The sequence below is a fragment of the Bos javanicus genome, chromosome 1 (assembly GCF_032452875.1).
Source record: "Bos javanicus breed banteng chromosome 1, ARS-OSU_banteng_1.0, whole genome shotgun sequence".
Classification (NCBI taxonomy): Eukaryota; Metazoa; Chordata; class Mammalia; order Artiodactyla; family Bovidae; genus Bos; species Bos javanicus.
Window position 1 is genome coordinate 70511109 of NC_083868.1, and position 22279 is coordinate 70533387.

Genomic DNA, 22279 nt, shown 5'->3' on the forward strand with positions numbered 1-22279 from the left:
ACTGCTATGTTTCTAGAGCTTCATTGTTTTTAAAAACCTTATTAAAATTATGAAATACCATATAAAATAAAAGAATACTTATAACTGACATAGCTTTTAAGGTATGGTGAGACACAAATACCTTTAAAGCCCCCTTATGTCTTCACTTGGAATCTTTCTCCCTTTCAGAATTTATCAGTAATTTGAATTTTGTTAATATGCATCTGCTTTTTATGGTTTTATTTTTTCCTTTGAATTATTTTTGTATTTTTAATATGTCTGCTTTTAGAAACTCTAATAAAATAGAAGTTTCTTCATCTGTTTTAAGTTAGGACACTGAGAAGGTTAGGACTGTGCTTTTACGTAAAATGTGACAAATTCTAAGAGAATGCCTAAAGGGTTCTCTTGAGTAAAGTTTATTAATATTATTACACCTTCACTGAGATATCTATTTTGCCTGTTTAAAGACTTTATGAATTTAATTCCTGTTACTTAAGACTGCTGTAATGGTTGGGAATGCCAAGAAAATGCCTTTGTAAAAGTCTGATGCTATATGCAGCTGAGGGATTCACAGACTTAAAAGATCCCAAAATGACATTCAGTCAGTCAGTTCAGTCGCTCAGTCGTGTTCAACTCTGCAACCCCATGAATCGCAGCACGCCAGGCCTCCCTGTCCATCACCAACTCCCGGAGTTCACTGAGACTCATGGGCATTGAGTCGGTGATGCCATCCAGCCATCTCATCCTCAGTCGTCCCCTTTTCCTCCTGCCCCCAATCCCTCCCAGCATCAGAGTCTTTTCCAATCAGTCAACTCTTTGCATGAGGTGACCAAAGTACTGGAGTTTCAGCTTTAGCATCATTCCTTCCAAAGATCCCAGGGCTGATCTCCTTCAGAATGGACTGGTTGGATCTCCTTGCAGTCCAAGGGACTCTCAAGAGTCTTCTCCAACACTACAGTTCATGGCCATCAAATCTAACACCTTCACTCCCTTTGTGAAAAATGCAGCCCAGAAAGTTTGAATGAGTTGCCTTAAGTTATAGAGTTAGTTAAAAGGAGAGCCAAGGTTAGTTAGTATTAAAGTCACTTAGACCAGCAGTTTTCAACTGAGGACCTCTCAGAGGATATTTGGTAATAACTAGAGACACCTTTGTTTGTTACGTTGGGAAGGTGCTACAGAAGCCAGGGAAGCTGTTGAGTATCTTCCAGTGTACGGGACAGGTCCTCACCACAAATAATTATCTATTTCGAAATATCCACAGTGCTGAGGTTAAGAAACCCTGACTTAGAACTATACTTGGTCACATCTATGTAATCTATTTTTTACTTAATATAAGCATTCTGAGAAAAATAACGTTAAAATAGGTTATTTTGCTTTGGTTAAACAAACCGTCAGACAAATTTAAGGGTCCCATTTATTTGCTTCTCCGTGAGATAGAAAATAATAAATGAAGAATACAATATACTCACCAGGAGCCAAAACCCATGGGTCTCCTATCATAATCTGGCAGATCTGGAGCAATCTTACAAGCCTGCATGTTCAGGTATTTAAATATGTGGATTTTGCCTTTTATACATATCTAAGTAAAGTAACATATAGAAACAAATTATTATTCATCTGAAATATATGTGTATCCAAACCTTTTTTCCTTCTGCTTCTTTTATTTTTTTTAATTTTAAATTTACTTATTTTTTTAACTGAAGGAGCCCCTGCCTTTTAAATCACAATCAGCTTTTTATTTAATGTATATTGGAAATAGAAGGTATTTCTATTAAGTATGTACGGTAATATTAAAAATTAATTCATTATAACACATTATATCATTTGTTACCTTAGGTATTTAAGTGATATAAATGTAGGGTTTTGTTTTCTAGTCACTAATAAGTTTTAGTAACATAGTATACATAATTCATGATTATAAACACTGTTAGAATACCAAGTAAACTTATATTGACTAGTTAGGCACAGTCAGAGATTTAAAGCATTGCTCCCCATGGATTCTACTGGCAACTTTTGTTTTTAGAAATCCAACAATCATGCACAATTATGTGTTCAATCCTACTTCCTGTAAGAAAGAAAAGCAGGAAATGATTAAATATTAAAGTCTTATATAGTTCTGTTGCCACCTATTTATTTCTGTCCTACAAATCAACATATAAACTCTTTAGGGATATGAGACCTTTCTGTAGTTAATGAAGTTTACTCAAACACTTTAACAGCTGCCATATAGACACTTGTACAAGGGTGAATCAACTGCAGAGTAAGGAAAGCTACGGTGAAAAATATAAGACAAAAAGCTTTTTAGATTGTGGAATGTCTAAAATCTGTATGTAAAGCTACCTTATAACAACTTCATTAAGTAGGTTCATTTCAGTCCAAACTGACTCAATGAGGAACTTAAGATTTTAGAAAACAGGAAGGTACAAAGACAACAGTCATGAGAAATACCCTGATGATCTTTAATTCTGTAAACTGAGTATTTTGTCTGTAGCATTTACATTGTCTTCATTTAAGTTTTACTAGAAAGAAATAACTCAAACTTAATTGGAAAAAAAAAACTTTAAGGAAGAACCCTTCAAATGTGAAAAAGTCAATTTAGTGAAAGGAAAAACATTTTTGGAACATTACATATCTCCCATCTCATTTACTTCAAGGCTTTTAAAGAATACATACGAGTGTGAATTTATTTTAAAAGAACTTAATCTCTGACAAAAAGTAAATACATATAACTTACAACTTTTAAACTTTATCCTTTGTCCAAAAAGTTTATAACATACTTCAAATCACTGTGGTTTACCTGTGCAGGAGGAGATTGTAGTGGATTGTTATCTAGGGTGATCATCTGCAGGTGCCTGAGATTCCGATAACAGACAGGAATTGTTGTAATTTTGTTGCAGGAAAAGTCTAACCTTATCAAAGGCAACTCTGCTAGTTCTGCAGGGAAGTAAGGTGGAAATAAACAATGATATTTCAAAGCTAGACATTTTTTTCTTCATGAGCTTCTATCTAAATATAATTGATTTAACCTAAGTATTTACATCCATCCTTTCTTAGTGATTAACTGATATATAGCAAAGTGTCATAAAATGAAATCTAGGTGCTTAGGGATGTTAATATTAATGAAAAGCAAACTATTTGACCCCTTATGTTGTTGCTGCTGTTCAGTTGCTCACTCGTGTCTGACTCTTTGCAACCCCATGGACTACAGCATGCCAGGTTTCCCTGTCCATCACCAACTCCCAGAGTTTGCTTAAACTCATGTCCATTGAGTTGGTGATGCCATCCCATCATCTCATCTTTTGATACCCTCTTCTCCTCCTGCCCTCAATCTTTCCTAGGATCAGGGTTTTTTTTCCAATGAATTGGCTCTTCGATCAGGTGGCTGAAGTATTGGTACTTCAGTATTAGTCCTTCCAGTGAATATTCTGGTTTGATTTCCACTCTGTTCAAGGGACTCTCAAGAGTCTTCTCCGGCACTACAGTTCGAAAGCATCAATTCTTTGGCGCTCACCTTTTCTTATAGTCCAACTCTCACTTCCGTACATGACTACTGGAAAAACCATAGCTTTGACTAGACCAACCTTTGTCAGCAAAGTGATGTCTCTGCTTTTGAATATGCTGTCTAGGTTTATCATAGATTTTCTTCCAAGGAACAAGTTTCTTTTAATTTCATGGCTGCATTCACTGTTTGCAGTGATCTTGGAGTCCAAGAAAATAAAGTCTGTCACTGTTTCCACTTGTTCCCATTCTATTTGTCATGAAGTGCTGGGACTGGATGCCATGATCTTCTTTTTTTGAATGTTGAGTCTTAAGCCAGCTTTTTTCACTCTCCTCTTTCACCTTCATCAAGAGGCTCTTTAGTTCCTCTTCACTTTCTGCCATTAGGGTGGTGTCATCTGCATATCTGAGGTTATTGATATTTCTCCTGGCAATTTTGATTCCAGCTTGTGATTCTCCCAGCCCAGAATTTCACATGATGGACTCTGCATATAAGTTAAATAAGCAGGGTGACAATATACAGCCTTAACATACTCCCTTCCCAATTTTGAACCAATCCGCTGTTCCATGTCCAGTTCTAACTGTAGCTTCTTGACCTGCATACAGGTTTCTCAAGAGGCAGGTAAGGTGGTCTGGTATTCCCATCTCTTTACGAATTTTCCACAGTTTGTTATGATCCACACAAAGGCTTTAGCCTTTAGTGAAGCAGAAGTAGATTTTTTTTTTTAAATTCCCTTGCTCTTCCTATGACCCAACAGATGTTTTCAATTTGATCTCTGGTTCCTCTGCTTTTTCTAAATCCAGTTTGAACATCTGGAAGTTCTTGGTTCACACAGTGATGAAGCCTAGCTGCAAGGATTTTGAGCATTACCTTGCTAATATTTTAAATGAGTGCAATTGTGCAGTAGTTTGAACATTCTTTGGCATTGTCTTTCTTTGGAATTAGAATGAAAACTGACCTTTTCTAGTCCTGTGGCCACTGCTGAGTTTTCCATATTTGCTGGCATATTGAGTATAGCACTTTAACAGTATCATCTCTTAGGATTTGAAATAGCTCAGCTGGAATTCTACCACCTCCACTAGTTTTGTTCGTAGTAATGCTTCCTAAGGCCCATGTGACTTCACACTCCATGATATCTGTCTCTAGGTAAGTGATCACACCATCATGATTATCCAGGTCATTAAGATCTTTTTCGTACAGTTATTCTGTATATTCTTGCCACCTCTTCTTAATATATTCTGCTTCTGTTAGGTCCATATCGTTTCTGTCCTTTACTCTGCCCAACTGTGCATGAAATGGTGACCCCTTATAGAACAACAGAAAGTCTTAGAAACTGGGTCTGATACCACAGAAAGGTGGGAATAACAAAAGGATCAGATGACAATCTGTATAAAAACAAGTTAGATGCATAGGTTTTCAATCCCAACTATGCATGCTGCTTTCCATTCACAACAGGAATCAACAAGTTATCCTTTAGTGAAACTGAATTGAAAGCCTCAAGGACTGCACAATGGAAAGTTAGGATGAGTTGCCTGCTAAAAATGGAGGATTTAAGTGAAAGTCTACACATTTAGTGACAAGACCTCAGCACTTTGCTACCCAACCTCACCCCATTAGTTAGTTAGGAAGATACACAATGTAGAAGAAAGAAAACATCTTTCTCTGGACAAACTATATAGTCCCATACAAAAGGCCTTTAGATGCTGATATAGTTTCCTCCAGTAAAATATCCAGCTTACTGCTTAATACAATTTCTTCCCAGTATACTTGAAATTTCTAATTAGCTTTGTATAAATGGTATATGACCCACAAACATTTAGAAGAGCTTTCAACATATAAGAGAGAAATCAAAATATGCAAAACAAAGGAAAAAAATGAGTGCAGGAAAAAACAGGTTTACAGGAAACAGAAGAAAACTCTGAAAACTAGAACTAATGTCTCCAATTTCAGAAAAATAAAATACTAAATTACTGAAAAAGGAAAGGATTTTGTTTTTAAATCAGCAAAAAGTAAGGGTTCTTAGAGATGAAAAATTAGATGGCAGAAATTAAAAATTCAGAAGAATGGTTAGACTATAAATGGTTGAACTGTTACCACATGGTTAAACAAAATGACAAAGAAATGAACAATAAAAAAGATAAGAAAACCATAAGATCAATTAAGAGTCCACTATCCAATTAACAAAAATTCTCAAAAGAGAAAACAGGAATCAGAAGATAGGAAATTATCAAACAGATATAAAACAATTTCTCAAAATGAATGATGTGAATCTCTGGTGCAGGAAGAATCACTGCAGATGGTGCCTGCAGCCATGAAATTAAAAGACGCTTGCTTTTTGCAAGAAAAGCTATGACAAACCTAGACAGCGTATTAAAAAACAGACATCACTTTGCCAACAAAGGTCTGTCTAGTCAAAGCTATGTTTTTCCAGTAATCATGTATATGATTTATCAAAAACATGTGAAATTTCTCTTAAGTAGTTATACCAAATGAAACTTCCAGAGACCCTACGTTATCAGTTAACATGATCTAAAATTACTATCACTACTCAATAGTTATTAGAGCTTTTCAATGAAAAGTCTAGCTTTTAAAATCTATAACAGAACAGATAACATGTATTAAATAAATCATTACATCTCAAACACTTGCTGTAACTTTTATACATTTGTGATGTGCACATCAGTCTGAGAGATAAAATAAAAGGGCAAAAAAACAAAACAACTGTTTTACAGTTTCTTACCTTCAGGCAAACGTACTAAGTGATTTCTTCTTACATTAAGGTCTCTCAAGGCCTCCAAATTACCAATTTGGGAAGGTATTGTTTGAATTTCATTGCAGCTCACATCCTATTTCAAAAAGATACAAAGTAAAGAACTGTACTGATATTACAAACTTGCCAGCTTTAAACTATCTGCAAAATGAGGTTTGGACAACATAATACCCACCGGTTGTAAAAAATACTATGATTCTTTGTCCAGGAATAATTCCACAGTTTGTACTAGAATTTGATTTTTTAAATGTATATAGGCTTTTGACTGACAGAAGCAGTGACAGATTTTATTTTCTTGGGCTCCAAAATTACTGCTGACAGTAACTGCAGCCATGAAATTAAAAGATGCTTGCTCCTTCGAAGGAAAGCTATTATAAACTTAGACAGCATATTAAAAACTAAAGACATCACTGTGTCAACAAAGGTCCATATAGTCAAAGCTATGGTTTTTGTCGGCAAAGTGATATTTCTGCTTTTTAATATACATACATATATACATAAAACAATCAAAAAATGAAATATTCACTTACAAGTTCCGTTAAATGTCTGAGATGTCCAATTTCTTCTGGAAGTGAGACCAATTTGTTATTACTAGCAATTAAGACTTTCAATGGTAACTCACACAAGTGTACCGGCAATGTTGACAGTTGGTTCCGACTAAATGGGTAAGCAGAAAAAAAACTAAGTCAGAGCCCAACACTCAGGGAGAAAAATTGCCATCTTTCTCATTCTACACTCAGTATAATAACAACTGTAAATCTTACAAGAAAGAAACAGGATATTAGATTTGAGTTTGAAAAAACAGATTTGAGTTCAAGTTTGTCACTTGTCAGCTTTGTTTTTCAGGCAAAGCATTTAATTAATCTGCATCTTACACAGATTCCTCAACTGTAAATCACAGGGTTTACAGGACTCTTGCACCATAAAACTCCTTAGCAAATAATGAAAAGTCTCATAAACAAATCATATTATTGTATTACAGTTAAATTTATACAGGAAAAATTATTTTAAAATAGGGTAGATAACTAGCATCCTCTCCTCTTCTTTCCAAAGAGTTATAAACATTAAAAGTATTTGTAATTTACTTGCCTCATCATTACAGCATTATAACCAAATGTATATAAACAAACCAAATATAGTTCTATGGGAAAAAATGGACAGATTGTGATTTTAGACATATCATACTGACTGAAGTATAGATAAGAAATCTTTTATCTAAACAAAAGTATACAAATCAGAACTGGAAGTAAAAAATACATCATAAGGATAAAAATAAGTTAAAATTTTCCTTATGCATATTTAACATCTTAATCCTTAGTAACAATTGCCCCCATTTGTAAGATCTTTTGATGATTTTATTAACTGATCATGAGCCATTAAAACTTCTAATATCTAATAATTAGACATTCACATACAAAGCTGTCTACTAGTTCTACTTTTATAAGAAAAAACTGAAATAAGTAAATATCTGAGAGCAAAAATGAGTCTTAGAAATATATAAACTATACATTAAAATGATTACATATAAAAAATATTTCCAAAGGATATTTCTTAACAAGGGGAAAAATTTATTTAAAAATTCGACTAAAGGCCTAGAAAAAAAGGAAAAATTCATCTATTAATTCAGACACATTTTGATGGATTTCCTTTACTTTTCTAAATTTATTTTCTCCAGTCAACATTTATAACTTTTTATAATGAAATAACAAAAGAAGTCTTGTAAGATGTGAAACAATGGAGTAGATGAGTTAAATAAATGCATTTATATGTTCAGAACTTAGTATACAAAAATACATAATCACAAAAATCAAAATAATTTCAGATCTACCATTTTTATTTGATGAAATTTATTTGAAAATGTAATTGGAGAACCACTGCTACAAAACAATTAGGGTAACAGCTCTTATTAGAGTTTGTTAACTATTGCAAAGGCAAAGACAAAAGGAGAAACTAGAGGGACCCAGAAAATACTGTTAATTTAGCCTAAAAACATGAAGAGATATTGCTGATATAAACAGATGATGTAATTTTTAAAAAAAGTATCATTTCTATTTTTTGGCTGCAAAGAATGCAAGATTTTAGTTCCCTGACCAGGCATGAAACCTGCGCCCCTTGAAATGGAAGCATGGGGTTCTAGCCACCGGACCACCACAGGGAATTCCTCAGATAACTTTAGTGAAAGGGAAGAGGAAAATTGAAAACACCACACAAAACTAAAATTTAAAAAAAAGTTCTTACCTAATATTTAAGAAAGTTAGTGCTTGTAGGTTTAGAATTGCCTCTGGTACATATCGAATACAATTTTGGTATAAATTGAGATTCTCAAGAGAAACGAAGTGACATGCTTCTATGGGAATTTCTGAGAGGCGATTTCGTGACAGATCTGAAACAAGCAATTTTAAAATCAATCCCTGGAACTTATTTTATAAAAATTTTAAACAAAAAGTAGGTTTCATAATTGTTAGAATCTCCCAGAGTTCCTATTGTGGAGTTTGTTCCAGAGTAAACATTCAAATATTAACTGATTGAATAAACCAGCTTAACATATGCCTCTACATCTGTTGCTGGAAAATGCTGGTTCCTTTTGGGTGTCACTCAATTGGGTCTGACTCTTTGCGACTCCATAGACATGTAGCCCACCAGGTTCCTCTGTCCATCGAATTCTCCAGGCAAGAATACTCGAGTGGGTTGTCATGCCCTTCTCCAGGGGATCTTCCCGACCAAGGAATCGAATCCAGGTCTCCCATATTGCAGGCAGATTATTTATAGTCTGAGCCACCAGGGAAGCCCTGTTGGTTACTTTTGAGTCTCCATAAATACTAAATGGGCTTCCCAGGTGGCCTGAATGGTAAAGAGCCTCCTGCCAATGCAGGAGATGTAACAGATGGGGGTTCGAATCCTGAGACAGGAAGATCCCCTGGAGGAGGGCATGGCAACCCACTTTAGTATTCCTGCCTGGAGAATCCCATGGATAGAGAAGCCTGTTGGGTGACAGTCCGTGGGGTCTCAAAGAGTTCAGACATGTGCCAGACAGAAGCGACCTGGCACACACACACAAATACTAAAAAGATAAAACCATTATTCTTTGCAAGTAACATAAATTCCAAGGAATATCAGCCTACAAATCACATCACAGATCATGCTAAGTATCAAATATCCTAGAAAACAAACGGATCCCTAAAATCCACATTCCCAAAAGCACAGACAAGATCCTGAAGTTTTCTGAAAAATGAAGAAAAACAAAACAAAATAAAATACTGTCTCTTCATCAGTCAAAAAGTATCAGGGTCATATCAAAAGGACTCAGGAAACATCTCTGCTCCCACTGGCCAAAGATGAGACAATTTGAGATTCAGTAAAGATAATAAATGCAGCAGACTGCAATCTATAACATGCTACTGAATTATAGGAGTTTAAAATAAAACACTCCCCCAAAGATGATAAAGAACCAATTCATTATCTTGTAAGCTGACAAAGGGGAAAAAACCAAACATTTACCTTATCTTCTTTTGTAAACCAGTAGTACACTTTGCACTATGTTCCGTGTGTGTGCGTGCGTGCGTGCACTGTGCTGTGCTTAGTGGGTCAGTCCTGCCTGACTCTTTGTGACCCCAGGCTCCATCTATGGGGATTCTCCAGGCAAGAAGACTGGATTGGGTTGCTATGCCCTCCTCCAGGGGATCTTCCCAACCCAGGGATCAAATCCAGGTCTCCCGCATTGCAGGTGGATTCTTTATCATCTGAGCCACCAGGGAAGCCCATATATATACACACACACACACACACACACATATATATATATACACACACACACACACACACATACATACATACACACACACACACATGCCCATATATATATATGTAACTTGACATATATCTCCTTTTTCAGATTCTTTTCCACTAGAGTTTATTACAGGATATTGAACATAGTTCCCTGTGCTGTTACAGTAAGACCTTATTTATTTTGTATATAGTAGTCTGTATCTGCTAATTCCAAACTCCTAATTTATCCCCACCTCCTTCCTGTCCTTTGCTCTTGGTAGCCATAAATCTATCCTCTATGTCTGAAGTCTGTTTCTGTTTTGTAAACAAGTTCATCTGTATCACTTTTTACAATTCCACAAATAAGCGATATCATATGATATTTGTCTTTCTCTGTCTGACTTCCTTCACTTAGTATGATAATCACTAGATCCATCTATGTTGCTGCAGATGGCATTATTTCCTCCTTTTTTACAGCTGAGTAATATTTCATTGTATACGTATGTACCACATCTTTATCCATTCATCTGTCAAGAGACATTTATGTTGCTTCCATGTCTTGGCTATTGTAAATAGTGCTGCTATGAACACTAAAGTGCATGTATCTTTTCAAATTAGAATATTCTCCAGATACATGCCCAGGAGTGGAATTATTGGATCATTCTGTTTTGTTCTGTTTGTTAAACTTGTCATGTATCTCTTCAAATAGCTCTATTTCATTGAAGTTGCTTTTTTCTAGATGTAATCCTTATTCATCCTTTCTCTTGCTGCTAGAGTTCCTTTAAGTGAATTGTTTTCCTTTGCCAATTCATGGTTTGCCTCATCCTTGGAGCTCAGATCAAGCTGCTGGAGCACCTTCAATGGCATTTTACACCAAAATAGTGAAACAACCTCTACGGTGCACTGGAACTAAGCTTTCCATCTGGGGCAGTTCTTTGTGACCCCATGGCTCCTCTGACTATGGAATTCTTCAGGTAAGAATACTGGAGTGGGTAGCCATTCCCTTTTCCAGGGGATCTTCCCAACCCAGGGATTGAACCCACGTCTCCTGTATTGGCAGGCAGATTCTTTACCACTGAATTATCTGGGAAGCCCATGTGAGTTTGACAAGAATGTTTATTCTACAATTGGAACAATGTTTTGGTTATATCTATTAGGTCATATTTATTTAACTGCATTGTTTAAGGTGCATCCTTACTGATTTATTTTTTGGTCAGTTTTTTGTATCAACTGCTGAGAGAGAAGGGTATATTACAGTGTTTCATTTTTATTGCTATCTTGTCTATTTCTCTGTATAATTATTTAACCCTTTCCTTATGTATTTTGGAGTTTTGGGTTTAGGTACCCCCAAAATTTTAAATTACTATCTTCTGACTCATTGGAAAAGACCCTGATGCTGGGAAAGATTGAAGGCAGGAGGAGAAGAGGACGAAAGAGGATGAGATGGTTGGATGGCATCACTGACTCGATGGACATGGGTTTGGGTGAATTCCGGGAGTTGATGATGGACAGGGAGGCCTGGTGTGCTGTGGTTCATCGGGTTGCAGAGTCGGACACGACTGAGTGACTGAACTGAACTGAAAAACCAAACTTTTTATAACTCCTAAGTTACTACTCCTTTTATTCCTAGTACAGTTACTTGCTTTGAAATCTCTTCTTTTGGTTGGTTTGTTGGACTGACTTTAATGTGACTCCCATGATCCCTATTAACACCCTGTATAATATCCCTTTTTCCACTTGAGTGTAGGTGGGCCTTCAAAAGTAACCAACTTGCTCCTAACCAATAGAATATTGCAAACATGAGGTGATGCCATTCCTGTGGTTATGATTCTCTTATCCAATCTGTTCTATCTCTGTTGCCAACTTTGAAGAAGTAAGTTGCTGCAAACTCTATAGTTTCAAGGAAATAAATTCTGCCAACAACCTGAGGGAGCGTGGAAGCAGATTCTTCCCTACTCACACCTCAAGATGAGAATTCAATCTAGATCAACACCTTGCAGTAGACCAGGCTAAGGTGTGCCTAGACTCCTGATCCAAAGAAACCAGGAAGAGCTGCTAAATTTGTGATAATTTGTTATATAGCACAGAAAACTAACAATCAATATTTCTACAGAGTACTTTTTCCTGTTTTTTAGTTTCGAACTTTTTGGATTATTACACTTTGAACATGTTTCTTATAAACAACCTATAGGTAGATTTTCTTTCTTTTTATTGTCTGACAATCTTAATATTTTAACTGAAACACTCTATATTTAACATTATCACCTAATCAATACACTTCCCTGGTGTCTTAGATGGTAAAGAATCTGCCTGCAATGCGGGAGACCTGGTTCGATCCCTAGGTCAGGAAGACTCCCTGGAGAAGGAAATGGCAACCCATTCCAATATTCTTGCCTGGAAAATTCCATGGACAGAGGAGCCTGGTGGACTACGGTCCACAGGGTCACAAAGAGTTGGACAAGACTGAGGAACTAACAAGGAGACCCAATCAATATATTTGAACTTTTTAAAGGGCCATGTTATTTATGAAAGATGTAGTTCATTGCCCTTTGAGTATCTATGCTCTTTCCTTCTTTCTTACTATAAGAATCTCAACTGTATTCAAAACAGCAAAGTCTCCTCAGCTAGACTACTAATACTTCCAATTTTATTAATCATTAAAGTTCAAAAGAAGGAAATAAAGGCTGAAATAAAAATTTAACCATATTTGACTTGGTAACTAAATTGATACAGGAAATTCTCATGTTATAGGCAGTGTCCTGAGTTTGTATGTAAACTGAATGCTCTGAAACTACCTCATGTGTTTCCACAGAGGTAAAAAAGACTTCTGAGCTTCTGAGGACTAACTTCACATACAATGCCACTGAAATGTTACATATGTGCAAATACACTCTTTTTGCAGTATTTCCTTTCTCAGTACATGATGCTTTTATTTATCCAATTGCTTAAGTCAGGATTCTGGAAGCATCTTGACACCTTTCTCTGTCCCCCTGCCCCCCAATATAATCTTATCAACAAACACTCAATTTCTTGGTTCAAATAAATTGTGAGCCCAACCATTTTTCTTCATCTCTTCTGTCACTGCCTCTTAGGATTGTTCTAAGAATAAAATCAAATAATGCACAGAAAATTATTTCATATACTTCAAAATTAGTTCATTATTTTCATATAAAATGCAAAGAGGCACACACATAAAGCTATCTTCATAAGGTTGACAGCAATACAGCGAAAATACCATCATCTCACCAATTACAAGGTATTGTAAATATAAATATAGCAGATAAATATAAATTAGGAATAAAATATATTTCATATATTTTCAAATATATATGAAATTCAAATAAAGTATATTTCATATACTTCAAAATTATTTCATTATTTTCATATAAAATGCAAAGAGGCACACACATAAAGCTATCTTCATAAGGTTGACAGCAATACAGTGAAAATATCACCACCTCACCAATTACAAGGTATTATAAATTATAAATATAGCAGATAAATGTCAATATAAATATAGCAATAAAATATAGCAGAGTACAATAAAATAATTTATGATCTTTGGTCACCAAAAAGAATACTGCTTTCAGTATACTTAATTTAAAAAGCATAAAGGTAGAAAACACTTATTTGAAGATTTACATTAAAATGCTTAACAGTTTCCTTATCTTTCAGTGAGGTTAAATAAAGAGATGTTGCTATATTTTTGTATCACTAGAGTAAATTTGATTTCACACATATAGATAAGACTAGTAATTCCCACATGAGCCCTCTAAATTTCCATCTCTGTGTCAATGTAGTCAGTTGTAGGCTGTTTTCCAGACTGCATGCTCAACTGAGATTTGCCAAGTATTGTAAAAAGCCATAAACTGGATAATAAGCAACTCTGCAAATTAAGCTATTAAGTTACTTCTACATATCATATCCTGAATGTGGCCTTGGTCTTAATATGAGCCGACAACTATACCACCCTGGCACAGCTCCTGGATGTATTATTCAGTTGAACAAAGCAGAAAAAGCCTATTTTGGCCTGATAAAAAATATGAAAAAACTTTTAGCTAAAAAAATGTATTATGGCAGCTTCAGATAAGTAAAAGAAATATTTCAATGGAAAAAGTTTTAAAACATATTGCTTGCAATGAAATGCTGATTTTCCTTATTTATAAAAAAAAGTTACCCTCAAAGTTAAACTCATTTCAAATATACAAGTTTAAAAATACTATGTTAAAGAAAAAAGTCTAAAACAATGTAAAGAGAATCTTCAATATTATAGGGGGGTGCACGAGAATGATCACTCTAGATTCACATGGTGAATGTTTAAAGAGTAGGGAAAAGGTCTGCTTTGTTCAACTCTGTATAAGTTGGCACTTAGTAGTGCCACAGTACATAGCATATAATAGCACTCAATATTTATTCAAAAAAAGACCAAATAAATGAATGAAACAAAAACTGTGGAATAAGAATAAAGAATCCTGTCTTCCATCTATAGAGCTTCATCTATGGTAAGGCATAATTAATATACTGAAAAAGGACAAAATTACAATTTTATCTTTATTTTTTTGTTTTTAAGAAACACTACATAACCTGGATTGAAAATAATTTCTAAAGAAGTACATTTTATATAAAATGAATCAATTCCAACCCTTGAGGGAAAAACTATTATGTGTATCAAACCATAAATAGGTATTTATAATTTTTAAAAAGTTAAGATAGGTTATAACCATAAAAAAGAATGGCTTAGGAAGCTGGATGGAAGGGGCACACAGAGGGAGCCTGAGAGAGCCCTGGAAGCACACTGGGGCCAGGACTTAAGAAGATGTGTTGGTTCGATGCAGGATACTGGATGCTTGGGGCTGGTGCACTGGGACGACCCAGAGGGATAGTACGGGGAGGGAGGAGGGAGGAGGGTTCAGGATGGGGAACACGTGTATACCTGTGGCAGGTGCATGTTGATATATGGCAAAACCAATACAATATTGTAAAGTTAAAAAATTAAAATAAAATAAAATATATATATATAAAAAAAAAAGAAGATGTCTTCGTTGGTCAGATTTCATAACAACAATATGGAAGACCTCTGGTAGCTAAAAAAGTAAGCCATATAAACCTTTTCCGTCAACTTCTTATTCTCCCCAAGGGGCCTACTTAAAGGAGGGTGAAGACATGCTAAGCACTGGAGAATTATGGTGGAAGATGGCTGATTATTCCAAAGGGAATGAAGGAGGCATGCTCAGTGCCAGTACCCTCAGTTAGACGATGCCAGCAGCAGGGACACTCGGAAACAGTGGCTTTTCCAGCACTTTTTTCAGAAAGTGTATGATTGAGAAAGCCCTTCAGATTGCATTATTGTTTCTATCAATGCAGAACAGAAACTTGGGCAGATGCACACATCCCGGACCATCTGCAGCCTCTCTCTCCTGGTCAGAGATGCTGCCTCAAGATAGGAGGGTGGACTTCCCAGGTGGCATAGTGGATAGCAACATGCCTGACAATGCAGGGGACATGTGTTCAAACCATGGTCAGGAAGATTCCATATGCATGGAGCAACTAAACCTGTGTGCCACAACTACTGAGCCTGCACTCTAGAGCTCCTGAGCTGTGACTACTGAGCCTGTGTGCTGCCACTACTGAAGCCCATGTGTCTAGAACCTGTGCCCCACAACAAAAGAAGCCACTGCCATGAGAACAGAGTGTACCACAACGGTGAGTAGCCCTTGTTCCCTGCAACTAGAAAAAGCCTGCATGCAGTAACAAAGACCCAGTGCAACCAAAAAAATAAATAGATTATAAAACAAACAAACAAAAGAATGGCTTAGGTATATAAAAACTGACATTAGGACTTTTTTCCATTTTGAAGTTTAAAATGTTTTTAATTTATGATACCTTCCTATTTTTTTAAAAAAGATGTACATTTACTGACCTATTTGCTGCCTAAACTCATGGATTTTCATTTTATTCAATGTTATAACCCATTTTGACCCAGACCTGATACGGCCACCTGATGCGAAGAGCTGACTCATTTGAAAAGACCCTGATGCTAGGAAAGATTGAGGGCAGGAGGAGAAGGAGACGACAGAGGAAGAGATGGTTGGATGGCATCACTGACTCAATGGACATGGGTTTGGGTGGACTCCAGGAGTTGGTGATGGACAGGGAGGCCTGGTGTGCTGCAGTTCACAGGGTCACAAAGAATTGGACACAACTGAGCGACTGAACTGAACTGATTATGAAAACTCCCCTTTAAACTAGCTTCTGTATCTTTTAGTTTGTTTGCTTATTTATTTGTTTTTGGTTGCACTGGGTCTTTGCTGCTGCCTGTGGGCTTTCTCTAGTTGTGGTGAGTGGGGGCTATCTTCATTGTGGTGCACAGACCTCTCATTGTGGTGGCTTCGCTTGATCTAGGCCCATGGGCTCAGTAGTTGTGGCACACAGGTTTTAGTTGTTCCGCAGCATGTGGAATCTTCTGAGACCAGAAATGGAACCCGTGCCCCCTGTATTGATAGGCGGATTTCTAAATACCATACCACCAGAGAAGTCCTCCTGTATCTTTTTGATATGTCATTTTTTTTTTTTAGCATTTCCTTTTATTCTGACACAGCAAGATGTTCCAGGCTTATTTTGCAACTTCTGTGCCCCAGTTCTAGAATCAGCTATTTTTCACCCTCATGTAACAGAAATTTTTGTGGCAAGTTAGTTTGCAGAGCAGAGAACCAAAGGGAAAACCACCAATTCTGAGGGAAGTTTCAGGATTAATGACTGTTGCTGGGTTGTTTTTGTAAGCCACCCAGCTTTACAGTGATCTGTTATACGGCAATAGAAAAACAAAGGAGAAATTGGTACCTGAAGTGGAGTGCTGCTGTAACAAAACACTAAAACTGGCTTAAAATTAGGCAGCAAGCAGTGGCCCTAAGGGCCTCCTAGTGCCTGTTAGTGGAAGCTTGAGGACAGGGGAAAAAAACTACAACTGAAGGCTGGAGAAAACGGTACTCTTGTTCTGCTCTGACAGAACGATTAAAGAAACTACAAGCTACTAGTTCATGACAGGTAGAAAGGGTATCTAAAAGATTTAAATCATCATAAATACATGTGGCTACCTGGTAGTAAAACATGTTAGCTGAAGTTAAGAGATACATGACAATAAGGATTACTTAAGTATTGATCTTAAATCTTAATGATGAGAAAGGATGTATATATAAATATACTTACACACATACATACATGTATATACTCCTGCAATTTTCTAATTAAATTTTTCTCCCCTCATTTATTTTTAAATATCATTCAAATACATTACAAATTTTTCCTTTTCAGGTAATGCAACCAATTTAAAAGACTCTCTGCTCACACAGGAAAGAACATGAACTTCTGCCTAGAATGGATTCTGGTTTTATACAAAATTGGAAAATGAACTCAACTTTAGAGTTTATAAAGATCATCCTTATAATTGTGATTGAATTCTCATAATATTTTCATCTTGAAATATGGTTCATTACATACCCTGCCAATAAACTGTTTCCAAAGCCACAGCCCAAAACTAAGCAATTTAGAGTAAAACTATTATCTTAAATGAGGGCTTCCCTGGTGGCTTAGATGGTAAAGAATCTGCCTGCAATGCAGGAGACCTGGGTTTGGTCCCTGGGTTGGGAAGATCTCCTGGAGAAGGGAATGGCTACACACTACAGTATTCTGGCCTGGAGAATTCCATGGACAGAAGAGCCTGCCAGGCTATACAGTCCATTGGGTCACAAAGAGCCAGAGATGACTGAGCGACTTTCACTTTTACAAAGCCTGCCAATGAAGTTTTCAAAGCCATGCTCCAAAACAATGAAATTTAGAGTAAACTATTATCTTAAATGAGACATATGACATAGCCAGACTTCAGCCCTAGTTCTACCATTTATTACCATCTAGGAGCCTGGCGGGCTACAATCCATAGGGTCACAGAAAGAGTTGGACATGACTTAGCGACTAAACAACAGATTTCTAGAAGACTTCAGAATCTTCCTAACACTTTCACTGATATTTTCCATTATTTTGCCTTTTTTTTTTTTCCAGGCAAGAAACACGTTAAAAAGTACTTTTTTCCTAAGTCTATCTCTCCAATTAACTATTCAATAACTTTATGATTTTATGAGTGAAGAGTAGTTGATTCTTGCTTTCAGGGGACAAACCTGGAATCCAAAGACAACAGTAACATGGCTTCTTAAACCCAAAAAAGTTTTTGGGAAACATTTCTTTAACTGACATGGCATTTTCCTTCCAGGTAACTTTATGACTTCTTATTTCTGTTTGAGACTCTGAAGGTCACAAGGTTCAAAAAAAAAAAAAAGTATAATTATTTTACTAACATGATATTGCTTCTCATAAGTTAGTTAAAAAGAAAAGGAAAAACCCTAATTCTTTATAACATAAAAACTTGTTTATAACAAATAATTCTATGAATTAAATATTTTGAAATAATTATAAATAAACTAAGCAGTTTCAATGTTTAGTTCAACAAATTCCTTCTTTGCTCTTAAAGAAGTCTGCACAATTTTGCCCCTTCTTTCAGTACAAACTTAACAATCACTATTCTTGATTCCTCCTAGTGCTGCAAGAAGCACTTTCCTTTTCTGCGAAGATCAGTGTCTGACTTCTATAATACGGTGCCTGAGATCATTTCCTTTGAACCACTAGATCTGATATTGTGCTTGCCTCTGTCCATCTATTCTTCTCCCTATTCTCACGTAAGCTATCGGAAGAAATAATGTGGTGACATTGCCGTTATAAAGGAACCATTTATCTGGATGACACTCAAAATAATTTAAATTCAGTTGAACCAATTAATACAAATATTTTAAATTTAAACTTAAATAACTTGTATTTATTCATTTCTATATAGTGTTCTTGAGAATGTTTCCAGCTCTTATACATGACCAGATTGTCTAAAGCACACAAGAGAAAGGGACCAAATCTCACTTAAAAAAACAGATGCTTTAAGCTATTGTGTACTGCTTATTATCATAAATGTAAATATATAGTGAGACATTTTTTAGGGTGTTTACTCAGCTCACAATGTTCTTAATTTCTCCCTTTTATTCACAAAGGTTGCCTCTCCTTCCCTCCCAGCTTTTCGGAGTCATATATACCGAGTCATATATACCAGTGATGTTTAACCTTGGGAACTCTCCCAAAGGAAGTTAACACTGAACTCCATAGCTCACTTCATTCTTGATACCCTGGCAAACTCCTGCTCCTCCTTTAAGAGCCATCTCAAACATCATCTCATTTTACTTCCCTTGATTTGTCTAGGCACTCAAAAAATTCTCCCCCTATGTTTCCATTACTCTAATGTAGCAATGATCACACTGTACTGTAATTCTTTATTAGATTTTAACTTCCTTGAGACCAAGAGCTTTGTGTCTTTTGCATCTAATACAATATCTGACTTATTAAAAGGTCAAGTTTATTTGCTACAATTAAGCTAATTCAGTGTGCCAACACTGGATATTTCATGCTGATCAACTCTCTAATTAGCTATTTTTAAATTAAAAATTTGAAAATTATTTCTGAACACACAAAGTTTATTTGGTAGGTAATTAATTAATCTTTAATGTGGGCATAAGAAAAGATCCTTAATAGCAGTAGTGGAAATGTAGAAGAGATACTCATAGACCAGGTCAGATTATACCCACACTACCACCATCCCTCTTCAACAAGAATTAAAAATAAAATGGGTAAAATCAATGATAGGTTAACATCTAGAATGAATACATATACCCACACACACATACATCCACTCCTAATACTCAACAACAAAACCAAACAACCCAATTAAGAAATGGTTGTTGTGTTGTTCTGTCGCTAAGTCGTGTCCAACTCTTTGCAACCCCATGGACTGCAGCATTCCAGGCTTCTCTGTCCTTCACTATCTCCCAGAGTTTGCTCAAATTAATTTCAACTGAGTCAGGGATCCAGTCAATCCTAAAGGAAATCAACCTTGAATATTCATTGAAAGGACGGATGCTGAAACTGAAGCACCAATACTTTGGCTACACGATGCAAAGAGCTGACTTTGCATCATGCAGCAATGATGTATTCAGCAGCTGACCCTGATGCTGCGAAAGACTGAAGGCAAAAGGAGAAGGGGATGACAGAATGAGATGGTTAGATAGCATCACCGACTCAAAAATGGGCACGGAATTGAATAGATATTTTTCCAAATGGCCAAAAAGCTCATGGAAAAACACTCAACATCACTAATGATTAAGGAAATGTAAATCAAAACCACAATGAGGTACCACTTCATATCAATAAGGATAATCATTATTAACAACAAAAGCCAGAAAATAATAAGAGTTGGTGAGAATATGTAATAATGGAATCCTTGAGCATTGCTGGTGAAAATGTAAAATGGTATAATTGCTGTAGAAAACATTAAAGCGGTTCTTCAAAAAAATTAAACATGAAATTATGTTTATGATCCAACAATTAACTTCTGAGTACATACCCAAAAGAACTAAAAGCAGGGACTCGAACAGGTATTTGTCTACCAATATTATGGCTGCATTATTCACAACAGAAAAAAAGATGGAAACAACCCAAATGAACAATCCAAATGAACAATCCAAATGTCCACCAACAAATGAATGAATAAAATGTGATATATATTTACAACAAAATATTATTCAGCCTTAAAATGTTCTGATACATGCTACAACATGAATGAACCTTGAAAACATTGTGCTAAGTGAAACAAGCCAGCTGCTGCTGCAGCTAAGTCACTTCAGTCGTGTCCAACTCTGTGTGACCCCATAGACGGCAGCCCACCAGGCTCCTCTGTCCCCAGGATTCTCCAGGAGTGGGTTGCCATTTCCTTCTCCAAAAACAAGCCACAGACAAAGGATAACTACTGTATGATTCCATACATAACTAGAATACTCAAATTCATAGAGATAGAAAATAGAATGGTTACCAGGGGGTAAGGGGAAGAGGTAATGGAGAGATACTATTTAATAAATATAATTGCAGTCTTAGATGATGAAAAAGTTATGGAGATGTCATATGTGAAATAGACAGCCAATGGGAATTTGCTGTATGGCTCAGGAAACTCAAAACAGGGGCTTTGTATCAACGTAGAGGGGTGGGGAGGGAGATTCAAAAGAGAGGGGATATATGTATATCTATGGCTGATTTATGTTGAGGTTTGACAGAAAACAACAAAATTCTGTAAAACAATTATCCTTCAATAAAAAAGTAAATTAAAGAAAAAGTTATAGAGATGGATATAGTGGTGATGGTTGTACAACAATGTGAATATACTCAATGCCACTGAACAATACACTTAAAAATGATTTAATGGTAAATTGTGTTACATATATTTTATTACAATAAAAATGCATAGTACTTAAAGTAGACAATAAATGTAATCTGTCTCTTTTTAGTGATATGTATCTTAAAAATTTTCCTTCAAAATCACAGACTTTTCTAAAAACCCTATCTTACACCTCAGCAATAAACTATTTAGTGCAGAAATTAAAGAAACAAAATTTAAAGTATTCTGTAATGCCAAATCTCAGAAAGTTAGTTTTACCACTGTGTAACAAAAAATGTAAATTGTTTATTAGCTTTTTCCTTCCTAACACCATTTTTCTTTCCTTCCTAACTCCATTTCTCTATCCCAGGGGGAAAAAAGGATTTAATATTTCATTCTATTCAGGTTTGTAATGAGGACTTATTTCTTTAAATCTCGAAAAGTAAGCCAGGAAAACCTAGCTTCATTCCAATCCAAACACAAATTAATGTTTTTAACTGTACGGTATTTATTAAGAAATGCTAATAGTCAAAAGTCTTATGTTCTTATAGTAACTCCTTGAGCCCATCCCATGCAATGACATCATCCTTACCAAATGAAGCCTATTATGCAATATTCACATAGACAGTACTATCACTTTTTGTGAGAACTGTCACTGCTGCAAATGTTAAAAGGGGCTGCTGCTGCTGCTAAGTAGCTTCAGTCATGTCCGACGCTGTGCGACCCCATAGACAGCAGCCCACCAGGCTCCCCCGTCCCTGGGATTCTCCAGGCAAAAACACTGGAGTGGGTTGCCATTTCCTTCTCCAATGCACGAAAGTGAAAAGTGAAAGTGAAGTCGCTCAGTCCTGTCAGACTCTTAGCGACTCCATGGACTGCAGCCCACCAGGCTCCTCCGTCCATGGGATATTTCCAGGCAAGAGTACTGGAGTGGGGTGCCATTGCCTTCTCTGAAAAGGGGCTGAGACTATGA

General features: G+C 36.1%; 1 protein-coding gene across 12 annotated transcripts in view; it reads right to left on the reverse strand.

The window, feature by feature from the left end:
- The window catches only part of LRCH3 (leucine rich repeats and calponin homology domain containing 3), a 107618-nt gene that overhangs the window by 53121 nt on the left and 32218 nt on the right, over positions 1–22279 (reverse strand). For all 12 annotated transcript variants that reach the window (XM_061411175.1, XM_061411133.1, XM_061411149.1 and 9 more), the window contains exons 2-6: positions 8487–8631; positions 6779–6905; positions 6219–6324; positions 2777–2913; positions 1449–1558 (exon numbers count right to left, since the gene is read on the reverse strand). In XM_061411175.1, coding sequence (XP_061267159.1) covers positions 1449–1558; positions 2777–2913; positions 6219–6324; positions 6779–6905; positions 8487–8631 — 625 coding nt within the window. The remainder of the gene's footprint in view (positions 1–1448; positions 1559–2776; positions 2914–6218; positions 6325–6778; positions 6906–8486; positions 8632–22279) is intronic.